At 42.5% G+C, this 12,325-nt stretch overlaps 1 gene segment (V, D, J or C); it reads right to left on the bottom strand.

Moving 5' to 3' along the window:
• Positions 1-335: 335 nt before the first annotated feature.
• Positions 336-10,928, bottom strand: LOC101556914 (Ig kappa chain V-V region MOPC 21-like). The segment is given in 3 exon segments: positions 336-575; positions 10,372-10,763; positions 10,883-10,928. Coding segments are annotated over 3 exon segments (678 nt in total).
• Positions 10,929-12,325: the final 1,397 nt, after the last annotated feature.

The following is a 12,325-nucleotide window of genomic DNA, read 5'->3' as shown; positions in this document are numbered from 1 at the left end:
GGATCAAATGGTAGTGTTATTCCTATTTTTTGAGAGATCTCCAGATTAGTTTCCACAGAGACTGAACCAAGTGATGTCATCAGGAATAGATGACAATTCCTTTATCACCACAATACTTCCAGCACTGTCTGTTACCAGTATATAAATATAGATCTAAATAGAGCCGTTTGTTTCAACATTGAGTTTTCAGAACACAAACCTGAGTGGGACAAGGTTTTCCTACCATGCCTCATCTCTCTTTGTCCCTCTGATAGCCACAATTGTGTCCACCCCTACAGACATACTCAGCCTTGTCCTTAGGCCTCACCCAGAGATGAGCAGAATCTCTGCATTGGTCAAGACATCACTGAATTCAGAGAAACTACTGGGACCACCTGGCCCTGGTGCTTGTTGGAGTCCGTGTTGTAGAGCAGAAGATACCAGAGAAGGGTCTCTGGGTTCTGTTGGTACCAATACAAGCAGTCGCCACCAACACAAAAGCCACAGTTCTGGGTGCAGAATAGGCTGATGCCCCTAAAGTTACTAAGAGAGACAAAGTGTGGGTGGCTAAGCCAGCAGAGGCTAGAAGAGGAAACCTGCAAAGACGAAGGTCATGGGTTAGAGTTCAGCATTAATTCTCAGATCAGAGTTATTGGTAAATCAGACTAGAGGGTCTTCTCTGTCACCCCAACTCCTGATCCATCTATGCAGTGAGAGAGAAGCCAGACAGGGGTCCAGGCCATGACAGACATAGGCTCTGATCCCACAGTAAGGCAGGTCTGACCCAGCCTTCCTTTCTTCTCTATGTTCTTCCCAATCACAAGCTCACCAGGCAAATGAATTTCCACCCAGTGACTTCCAAGGTCCTTCCTGTGCCATGGTGCTAGAGCTCAGCTCACACCCAGACTCAGGAGGACAGAGATTTGCTTCACTCTTAGGGAAATCCCAGGGAGGAAGCACCTGCTGAGAGCACACACTGGCTCTCTCAGGGAAGTATGTCAGGCCTGGGAGTTGGAGCTGATGCATCTTCTCTGTGAGCATAGACAGAGCCCAGCTTCCAGGAGTGGATTCTTTAGGCTTAGAGTTTGTTCTTCAAGTTATATTTTTTTATTGATCTGTCCTTGGTTTTACACTTTCATGGTATATCTAAGACTCCTCTTTGTGAGTATGATTCTCATCACTCCCCCACACAAAAAGCTCCTTGAATATCCATTATTCTTCTTTCTGCTAACCAACATAGTTTTCTATGTAGCTAGGACTCAATTTTGTTATATTTTGCCAATTATTTGCCACTTGACTTGCTTCAGTAATTCAGGATCCAAATACCAAGGAAACTCTATAGTAATTATTCTGCACTTCTTCATCTTACTTAGCTTAATTAATGCAAGTAATCCCCAAAGCAAAATTACATTCATTTTAATAACAGCATTCCACATATGTCTGCACATGCATGTACATTTGTTGAATATTATATATATGTACATATATATTTACCACAGCTTCTAAGTCTAGAATTTTTGGAAAGGAAGGGTTTTTATACCATAACTGGCTGTGCTCAAAACTTATTCTTGGCTCCTTGATCAGAAATCATTCCTGGAACTCTCAAGAAAATTTTTCATTGTACTATGTTCAGTCCATAAGTCAACTGTTCTATTAATATGCATATGTTTCCAATGATTCTATATCATACCTATTGTGAACATGGTGCTGTGAACAGAAGAATGCCACTATCCTTACAGTTTAGCAGCCTGCTTGATCACATGACATTTTCATTTGTACTTTTGTTAGAAATCCCTGTAAGGTCCTTAGGTTTCCAATGTTCCAACACTAATCCAACCACCTGTGTCAACTTCCCTCCACTAATGTCCTCAGTTTCTCTGCCCTCAATCCATCATGCCTCCTTAACAAGCACATTTTTAAGATTCATTATTGTACATTATGCTTACAATGTTGTACCCTGGGTCATAGACAATATGTGTACATAACTAATGTTTCCAAGGAAACTGCCCTGCCCCTGTTCCTTTCTGCCCATTTTCCCTACTTTTAGACAACTCCATTTATCTCCTTCCATGACTTTATCTATAATCTAGGACCAAGGGTTTTCTTCACTTTCATAAAGTGCTCTTCGGGTTCTCCTATATACCAAAGATAAGTGAGATCATTTGGTATATGGCCTCCTTCTTCTAATTGAATTCACTTAATATGATATCCTCCACATCCATCTGTGTTTCAGGGAATTGCATGACTTCATCATTAATTGCAACTGCAAAGCATGCCATTGCGTATGTATACCACCACTTTATTATTTATTCATTTTTCATTGAACATCTGGGTCAATTCCATATCCTAGCTCTCGGACTAAGTGTTGCATTGAACAATAGTGCCAAAGAACTCCTAGTTGGTGGTTGTTCTGGGAGCTTTCTTCTTAAACTTTGCAGCCCTTTCTCCCCACTCCGTGAAGTAAAATTTTGCACGAAGGAGATGGTGGTCTGATCCTGTTTGAAATTTTGGGACAGCAGTGGAATGAACAGGCAAAACCATTGGTTGAATATGATGTGGTCAATTTTGTTGTGGAACTGTCCACCGGGAGACTCCCATGTCCAACGTTTAGATTTGGCTTTCTGGAACTTCGAGTTACCATGGATGGCTCTTGGTAAACATGATGAACTCAGACAGTCTCTCACCTTGTTCTTCCATTCTAGGACATGGGTCCTGATGTATAATTCTTTGGACAACGTTCTCGGTCCTATCCTGATGTTAAAATCACTGACAGAGACCTTGTAGAAGGTGTGGTCTTCTTTATAGAACTTCTCCAGCTCCAGGTACAACTTCTCAATTTCTTCTTTGTCATAGTTGGATGTTGGTGCATAGACGACAAAAACAGAAACTGCCAGTAATGGGCCACATTTATTCAAATGTAAGCATCCAATTAGGGTTGTTAGGCATTCGAATGAATCAATGTTCATGGCCAAGTTTGTGTTGATGAGGACACTGACACCACCGATGCCTCTACTGTTACATGTTGCAATGAACAGTTCTTCTCCAGTGTCCAAAAGGTGTGATGTGATCAATGCCTTCTCGTCTCGGTGAATCCAACGACATCATACTTGATCTTCTGTGCTTGCACCATCAGTTCCTCGATGGATGCTTTCGATACCAGTGTACGTGTGTTAAAAGTGCAGACAGCCATTTAATCCTTCTTCGTTTGGCAGCCTAGTTCAGCTCTGAGATTTTAGCACCCTATCCTTGCTCATCCTTCTCAATGCTGCTGTATTGGGGGCTCTTCTAGAGGCACGGGAATGAGGCCCATTTTTGTTAGTGTTTTGGCATAGCGAATATACCATGGGTAGCTTACCAGGCTCTGCCGTGCAGGTGGCATGTAGGTGTTATGTAATAAAAATGAAAATTTTAAAAAGGATATGAAAAAGTACCACAATTTTTTTCAGATCCAATGTATGTGAAATAACCAGAACAGAAAAATGCATAAGGTTCAAACTTGGACTAGTGATTTCTCTGGAGTGAGTAAAGTAGAGTAGGATGAGAAGAATCACTGAGGGGTTTGAACTTTCTTTCCAGAATGATGAAAATGTTGTAAAATTAGATTTTGGTGTTGACTATGCAAATCTGTCAATTCATGAAGCAAAAAATTTGAACTGGGCGCTGTAAGTGTGTTTAAACATAACTAATAACAGGTTACATCATGACATAGCTATTAAACACACCCAGTCTGAGAAGGAGGAACCATCATTGACACTGTTCAGTGGGTCCGTGCTCAGAGTCACACTCAGACAGTGCAGTCTCCACAGCTCTGTTTCCTGTTTGGCACAGGCTGACCTGTGGGGAATCACTTAGACCAGGGCTGGGTTTTTGTCTCATTTCCCCTTTGAGTCTGAAGCACTGTGGCATTGTTGATACTTTTGTCCCATGCAGAACAGTAATAAATTGCCTCATCCTCAGGCTGCACGCCTGAGATAATCAGAGAGGCTTTGTTTCCAGATTTAGACCCTGTGAATCGATCCGGGATCCCAGTAGGTCGATTACTTCCAAACATTACAGTTTGGGGGGCAGCACCAGGTATCTGCTGGTACCAGCCTGTATTATAGTTACCAACATTGCTGCTGGTTCCAGTGCAGGTGAGGGTGACTGTCTGTCCCACAGACCCTGACACTGATACTTCCTGTGTCAGTCCAGTCTGCGCCCAGGAGCCTGGAATGGAGCAATGAAGACACAGAGGTGAGACAGTTACTAGCCACAGCCTGTTCTCAAAACAAGGATTTTTCCACCACTGCAGACCCTCAACCTTGATCATGGTCTCCCACAAAATAATTTCCCCATATCGGCATGTCAGTCACCTGGGTACTGAGCTAGCAGATAGAGGAGGAAGACAGGAGGCCAGGCCATTGCAGAGACACCCTAGACTCTGATCTGGAGCTCACAAGGGAGACAACTGCACAAAGTCCCTCTTATCTTCCCCTGATGGGACAGCAGAAAGGAGCCCTTTATGCAAATCGCCCCCTGCCCCATCTGCCCCTGGGCCTACATTTGGTGAAAGCTGAGTTGGGGGTGAGCAGGAGCAGCCTCCAGGGTGCTAGAGGTCACAGTTTCTAATCCCCAGGGAGAGCAGAGCCCCTGGTGACAGATTCAGAGCTGAGTTCCCCCAACAGGCCCAGGGACAAGCCCACAGCGCCCCCTACTGAGTCAGGTGAAGATCAACCAGAGACCATCCAATGTGCCAGCACCATCACAAGTTCAGCTGCCCTGAGACAGATGCAACTGCTCCGAAGATGAATCTTAGAAGCAGATTCTTAAGTTCCTGAACATCCCTATTGGGAGAGTTATTGTCCTCCTACCCACCATCTGAAAACATCAACATCTGAATCCCATGAGAGGCGTCATACCCAAAGCTTTCTGGGGGAAATTGTTGGATTCCATGTGATAGTGCAAGAGATACCAGAGAAGGGTCTCTGGTTCCTGTTGGTACCAATACATGCAGCTGCCACCAACACAGAAGCCACTGCTCAGGGTGCAGATAAGGCTGTTGAAAGAAACAGAGGGAGCGTTAGTCTGGGAAATAATTGCAACAGGTAGGTGATGGGGCAGAGTCCAGTGTTATTTCTCTGGATTAGAGTTATGGGTTTAATCAGGCTGGAGAGTTTTCTCTATAACCTCCAAACCTGATCAGCTACACAGTCAGAAAAATGTCAGAACAAGAGTTCAGGCCAAGATCAACATAGGCCCTGATACACAGTGAGGCTATTCAGCCCCCATCTCCTTTGCTTCTCTACTCTCTTCTCTATCACTAGCACACCAGGCAAATGAGTTTTCACCCAGTGACTTCGCAGCTCTCCCTGAGTCTCGGTGCTCACACGCAGACTCAGGAAGATGAAGATTTGCTTTACCCCTTGGGAGAGGCCAGGGAGGAAGCACCTGCTGAGAGCACACAAGGGCCCTGCTCAGGGGAGTCTGTCAGGCCAGAGAGGACACAGCTGATGCATCTCATCAGTAAGCACAGAGCCCAGCTCCTAGGGGTGACTTCTTTGGGAGTTGGGGTTTATTCTTCAAATTATATTTAATTGTTATGCTTTGGCATTTGTTTAGAGTAACAAGATGCATCTAGAATTTAACTTTACTCCTCATTATAGAGATAATTCTCATCACTCCCACATCAAAAAATCTTTGAATATTCCATCTCCCCTTCATTCTTCTAATGACCATAGTTTTCACTGAAACTAGGATTTAGTTTCATTGTTTTTTGCCAGTTATTTTGCAAGCTTATTTGTATCAGTAATTCATGCTCCACATATCTATGAAACTATATGGTAATTACCTTACACACTTATTATAATCAATGCAAGTTACATCCATTTATCCTAAAGGCGAAATTATATCTGTTTTAATAGCAGATTATTCCATATTTGTATATATATGCCACAACTTCTAAGTCTACGATATATGGGGAGAAGGTTGCAGGAAGAATGGTGTTTGTCCACACTTGGCTGTGTTCAGAGTCTATTCTTCACTTCTTCTAATGCAATGCACAAAAGTCAGATCAAAATTAATTAAAGGCCTTAATATCAAAGCTGAATCCGTGAAGTTCATGGACGAAAACTTAGGCAGAACCTTCCATGAAGGTAAAAGCATATTCAAAGATGAAGCACCAGAAACCAAACAACATCCCTCCACTAATGTCTCCAGGTTCCCTCCACCCCCCACTCAGTCTGCTTCCTAAACAAGCACATTTTAAAAATTCATTGTTGTCATTTGGGTCCCATGCTTGTACTATTATTCCCTGTCACTTATGTGTGTGTATACACAATACCTGTTCATAATCAATAGTCCCAAGACCCCTGACCCCTGTCCCTGTTCCCTTCTGCCCACATCTCCTTAGAGACCATTTATCTCTTTCCTTGGCTTTTTCATTACTGTAATCTAGGACCACAGTAATTTGGTAATTTGCTTTCCCTTCCATGTTATTCTATATACCAAAGATAAGTGAAGTAATTTGGCATATGACCTTCTTCTGAATTAATTCACTAAACATGATATCCTCCACCACCATCCATGTTTCAGGGAACTGCATGAGTTCATCATTCCTTGGAAAGGAAAAGTATGACATTATGTATGCATACCACACCTTCATTATTTATTGATTTGTCATTTGATATCTGGACTAATTCCATATCTAAGCTATTGTATAAGTGCTGCAGTGAACAATGGTGTTCATACATCCTTACAAATGGATGATTTTGCATCTTAGGGATACAATATAACATTTTTGTGTTGGAGAGGGATAGACACTGACAAGTGGAAAGTTGACTCAAATGGGAGCTATTCTTGCTTTTTCTGATAAATTTCAAAATTGTAAGAGAAAATCACATGCTGTTTTCTATAGAGACAGAATTTTGTGACACTCTCACAAACCTTGAAAATGTGGATCCCTTTTCACCACATCCCAACAACTGTTTTATATATACATATATATATATATATTCTTACTGCTGTGCAATGATCATTGTTTGTCATTTTGATTTATATTTCCAAAAATAAGGAAATAGGAGTATTTTTCACATGCTTATTGGTCATCCATATGTTTTCTTCATAAATGTGCCTATTTATCTTTTCCTTCCATTTTATGTTGGAGTTATTGTTTGGTTTGGGTTTATTAGTTTTGTGAGTACTTTATAGATTTTAGTGTTAGTCCTTCATTTGAAGTATTATGTAGCAGTATCTTCTACCCTCGGTTGTGTGTCTCTGTTTTAGCAATAGTTATTTTTGACATGCAGAAGCTTTTGAAATTCACGTAATGGCACTTGATTAATTTTTTCACTGGAAAATCTCCGGGCCATCGCAGACCCTTTGAGAAACATGAATCCTTTGATATCTGCGTCCTTCCTTTGTATCACCTATGCTTACCTGAAGTGCTACCTTCAATCTGCACCCACTGAACCATTTTTAACTCAAGTATTGCACTGTAGCACTGTCATCCCATTGTTCATCGATTTGCTCAAGCGGGCACCAGTAACATCTCCATTGTGAGATTTGTTGTTGTTACAGTTTTTGGCATATCAAATATGCCATGGGTACCTTGCCAGGCTCTGCCGTGCGGGCAGGTATGCTCGGCAGCTTGCCGGGCTCTCCGAGAGGGACAGAGGAATCGAACGCGGGTCAGCCTTGTGCAAGGCAAACACCCTACCCGCCGTGCTATCGCTCCAGTCCCAAGTATAAATTCTCTTAATTATTTAGATGATCGACCAATTTTCCTATCTTCTGTTCTTTGAAACTTATTTTGATCCCTCTCATCATTCCTACCAATTCATTTCCATAATTCTAAAGATTTTAATTAAAACATTTAGTGCTTGATATCTTACACACAAACAGACACAGACACACACACACACACACATACACACACACACACTGTGGAGTAAATTTAGCATATCCCTTAGGCAAACTCAATTCTCCTTGGTGGCTATGTGCCAGGGTAACAGAAATAGAAAGTGATAAGACCCAGAGTTTATGCATGAGGAGACTGGTTTCCTGAGAATGAAAAAAAAAAAATGTAGCCTCACGTTATGGGTGACATGACACAGACCTATTAGGCATCTAATAACTGACAAATCACATTAATGAGCTCTAGATTTCTATCTAGTAAAGAAAAATTCAACGGAGTGAATACTAAAGATGATATTGACTGATTCAATGACTCAAAAATACTTAGCATCTAATTCAGAAGAGAGAAGGACCTCCTAAGGAGCTGGACCAAGGGAGATGAAGGAGAAGAAAAGGCTTATAATAGAGCACTGATAGTAGAAAGGGCTGATAATGTTTCTGAGAGGAAACAATAGGAGAGTGACAAAGACCAGTAAAACAGCAAGAAACTGCAGTGTTTTACACAAAGAAAACTCACAGGCTTATATGATATTAATTCAAGTGCACACAGGTTCCTTCTTCATAACAGTGAAGAATTAAACAAACATCAATACCATTCAAGGAGGCCTCTTTGGTTTGTTTTATTGCTTGAAATAGTTCTTTATTTTCCCATTTTAATTGTCAAAGACCTAACCACAAAAACACAGACTCTATGACTCAAATATTATCCATGGTTCCTTAATTTACCTTTTCAGATATTTCCTAAACTCTCTATCTCTTACTGTATATCCTCTTGCATCTGCTCTTTTTTTTTTTTTTGGCTTTGATTTTGTTTTCTTTGTTTGTTTTTGAGCCACACCCAGCAGTGCTCAGAAGCTACTCCTGGTTCTGCACTGAGGAATCACTTCTGGCAGGCTTGAGGTGTTGTGCCCAAGTTTCAGATCCCCAGTCTTTGAGAGACTAAGTTCACACACAATAATGCAAAAGCAAAGAAACTTTATCACTAGCTTGAGCTATTGCTAACTCGAGCTAGGGTCCAAATCTCATCCAAGGCAGAGGAGTCTTGACAAGGACCCTGACTCCAAAACACAAAGGGTTTATATAGGGTTCAGAGTTCAGAGCAGTTTATATACTGATCTATTTTTAACATTGGCCCTATTACAACAGTGGTCAGCAATTAGACAACAGTTAGTAACAGTTTCTAAGGAGGATACAGTGACCCCTCATGACCAGCCAGACCCAACCGCCCAGTTCCTTATCTAGGCAAATTACTCAACTAGGAATTTACCAGAAACTGCAAGTCCTGCTTCAGGGAAACAGAAACTGAGGCCGAGTTGAGACTTAACGTTAGCTGCAGCCTGTCATGGCATTAGTTTCGCCCTCACATTCCCACCTTTTCTTTGAACTAAACTGGGGAATATTCCTCAGTCACAGGGTCAATAATGTATCGGTATTGCTGCCTTAGGACCACAAGCTGTACTGTATTTATTCCACCCTTCACAAAAACCACTAGTTTGTTCAGGATGCAGGGGCCCATGGTCAGGAGCAAAAGCAGGAGCACTAGGGGTCCCAGGTTCTGCCGTGTGGCAGGTTACTCTCGGTAGCTTGCCAGGCTCTCTGAGAGGGAAGGAGGAATCAAACCTGAGTGGGCTGCGTGGAAGGCAAAGGCCCTACCCGCTGTGCTATCACTCCAGCCCAACCATCAAAGTTTTTATTCAAATTCTGTTATTGTTTTGGAAGAAAAAACGTAACTTGACACTCAAGGTGGTCATAATCTTGCTAACAGTGGATTGAATGATATCCACGGGATTTAGGAAAAAAGAATCCCAGATCTAAGCACATACTCTGCACCAGAGTGATGTAGCCAGGGACACTTTTTCCTTCAGGTAGGTTCATGGGGCAGAGTCTAGAGATGTTTTTGTTGTGATAACTGAGGCAGGGTGAGAGCTCATTCATTTCTCGATGGTAAAGGCCAGAGATGCTGCTAAAGATTTTACAGCAGGCAGAAGTGCTGCCACAAAGCAACGGTAATTCAAGAGTTCAGACATTGTAAAAATTCATCTCATGCTTTTGTGGATGGAAAGAATAAGAGAGATCAACTAAGATAAGGAAGTAGACGGGCTGGAGTGATAGCACAGCGGGTAGAGCATTTGCCTTGCACGCGGCCGACCCGGGTTCAATTCCCAACATTCCATATGGTCCCCCCCGAGCACCGCCAGGACTAATTCCTGAGTGCAGAGCCAGGAGTGACCCCTGTGCATCGCCGGGTGTGACCCGAAAAGCAAAAAAATAAACAAAAAAACAAGATAAAGAAGTAGAAGTGTTGAATTGTTAGTTTTGTTTCTGTTTGCCTGTTTGTTTGATGCTTCCCAGGGATAAAACACTGACCATGAGAAGCATATATTCTACAACTGACTGAAATCTCAACCAAGAGATTTGGTATTTTGAAAATGAAACGAAGAAAACTGAACAGACAATGAAAATTTGGAAGTCAAAGAAGAGTACATGGGAGGGCAGCCATACCTGACAGAACTGAGTTGATGGGGCAGGAGGGTTCTGGGGAGATTTGGTCTCACTTCCCCCATGGGTCTGGAGCACTGGGGGACTATAGCCGCTATCATCATAGGACTGACAATAATAGTCAGCCCCGTCTTCAGGCTGCAACCCAGAGATGGTCAGGTAGGCAGTATTGGAGGAACTCTCGATGGACCCAGAAAACCTATCAGGAACCCCAGAGGGTCTTTTATTGTCTTTATAGATCACGTTTGTGGGGGGACTCCCAGGGCGCTGCTGGTACCAGTGCACATAGTCAGAACTGATATCTCCACTGCTGCGGGTACAGGAGATGGTGACCTTCTCCCCTGGAGACCCTGACACAGAGGGGATCTGACTCAGCACAACCTGGGCCCAAGTCCCTGAAAGGAAAGAACACAGAGATCAGTGAGACAGAAGGACCCATTCCCAGAGAACAGGGAGAGGTCATCATTAGTAGCCATTCCCCTCCCTGAAATAAAAAATTCCCAGTAGGCACTACCTGTGCAGGAGGCCAGGAAGGTGAGGAGCAGCAGAGTCCGGACCATGCTTAAGATGCTCCCACACTTTGTGTCCAGGGCTGACAGCCGCACTGTGTCCTCAAGCCCTTTATAGGGCCTCCTAATGCACAAGTGGGAGGTTTTCATGCAAACCTTCCCTTTTCAGAAAGCCATGCAAGCCCCTTCTTAAAATTGGCCTAGAGTAAAGAAACTAAATCAGGGGGAAGGATTTCTCCCCAAAAAGGGTAGGGTGACATCTGAGGGTCAAGGGGAGAGCACACAGCTAAGCAGCTGAAGAACCAAATAGGCGGCCAGCCTATAGAGACGCGCCCTCTGGTGGACACAGGAGCTATGTCAGTCCTGAGTCAGAGTTTGTATTCCAAACTCCAACCCACATCCCTCAGATTCCCAGATTATAGCAAGGTTCTTTGCACAGCATCTTAATCTCATTTTTTATTACACTGAGTAACTCTACAAATAACCAAAATGATGTGAATTCTTCTGTTGGGTGAATAGCCCATTGAAGTAGTCCATTCACACTATGTAATATTATCTGCACTGAATTTAACTTCAAGGTAGGTCAGGGAATGTAGTACTTTTCACACTATCAGTGACAAAGGTTACGTTCACATAATATATCATCTCTGATGCACTAAGAAACATTATAAACAAGTAAAATATAGCATTGATTAACTTCTAAATGTAGTATTAATTTACACAGACTATTATTGATGCTGATTTGTGAAAAGCAACTAGGTACGGGTTTCCTTGTTGACTTGTTCATCAGTTCAACATGAAGCCAAGAGCTGGCTTTCCATGATTGGCCCAGTAACTAAGTAATTTTACTTCCCCAGACTGAAAATCAAGTTTGCATCTTTCTTCTTGCTCTCTCGCTCGCTCGCTCTTGCTCTCCCTCTCTCTCTCTTGCCCTTGCTCTCTCTCCACCTCTCTTTTTCTCGCTCTCATTCTCTCCATATCTCTCTCTCTCTCTTTTTGTGCACTATGGTTTGTAATACAGGTACTAAGAGGTCATCGTGTTTTTTCAGGCTGTTCCATATTTTATCAGGAAGGTACAGCTGGAGTATCTGGTTTTTTATTTTTGTTTTTGTTTCTGTTTTTAACTGGGAAGGCCTCTTGTGGGATGTGCTTATAGCTGCAGGTTCTACCACCCACTTTAAAATTTTTTTAAAAAATTAGAAAACGCTGTTACCTTAGTTGTAGAATATTCCACATCACTCAGAATAAAAACCTCTTATTAAGCTGTAGGTCTTCCTCCTCTACCAACTGGCCCATAATATGTAGCATGGGATTTTTGACACCAGTCACTTAAGACAGACATAGTGTAGGTGACTATGCCCTGTGACAGATGGCAACATCTGTGTGTCCTCTTGCATGTTTGTCCCACACCAAATTTTTCTACTATCCCCTGGGTTGTGTGGAGAACT

The sequence above is a fragment of the Sorex araneus genome, chromosome 9, assembly GCF_027595985.1.
Source record: "Sorex araneus isolate mSorAra2 chromosome 9, mSorAra2.pri, whole genome shotgun sequence".
In the NCBI taxonomy this organism is placed as follows: Eukaryota; Metazoa; Chordata; class Mammalia; order Eulipotyphla; family Soricidae; genus Sorex; species Sorex araneus.
Note: the sequence above shows the minus strand (reverse complement) of the source record. Positions and strands in the feature narration are given on the sequence as shown.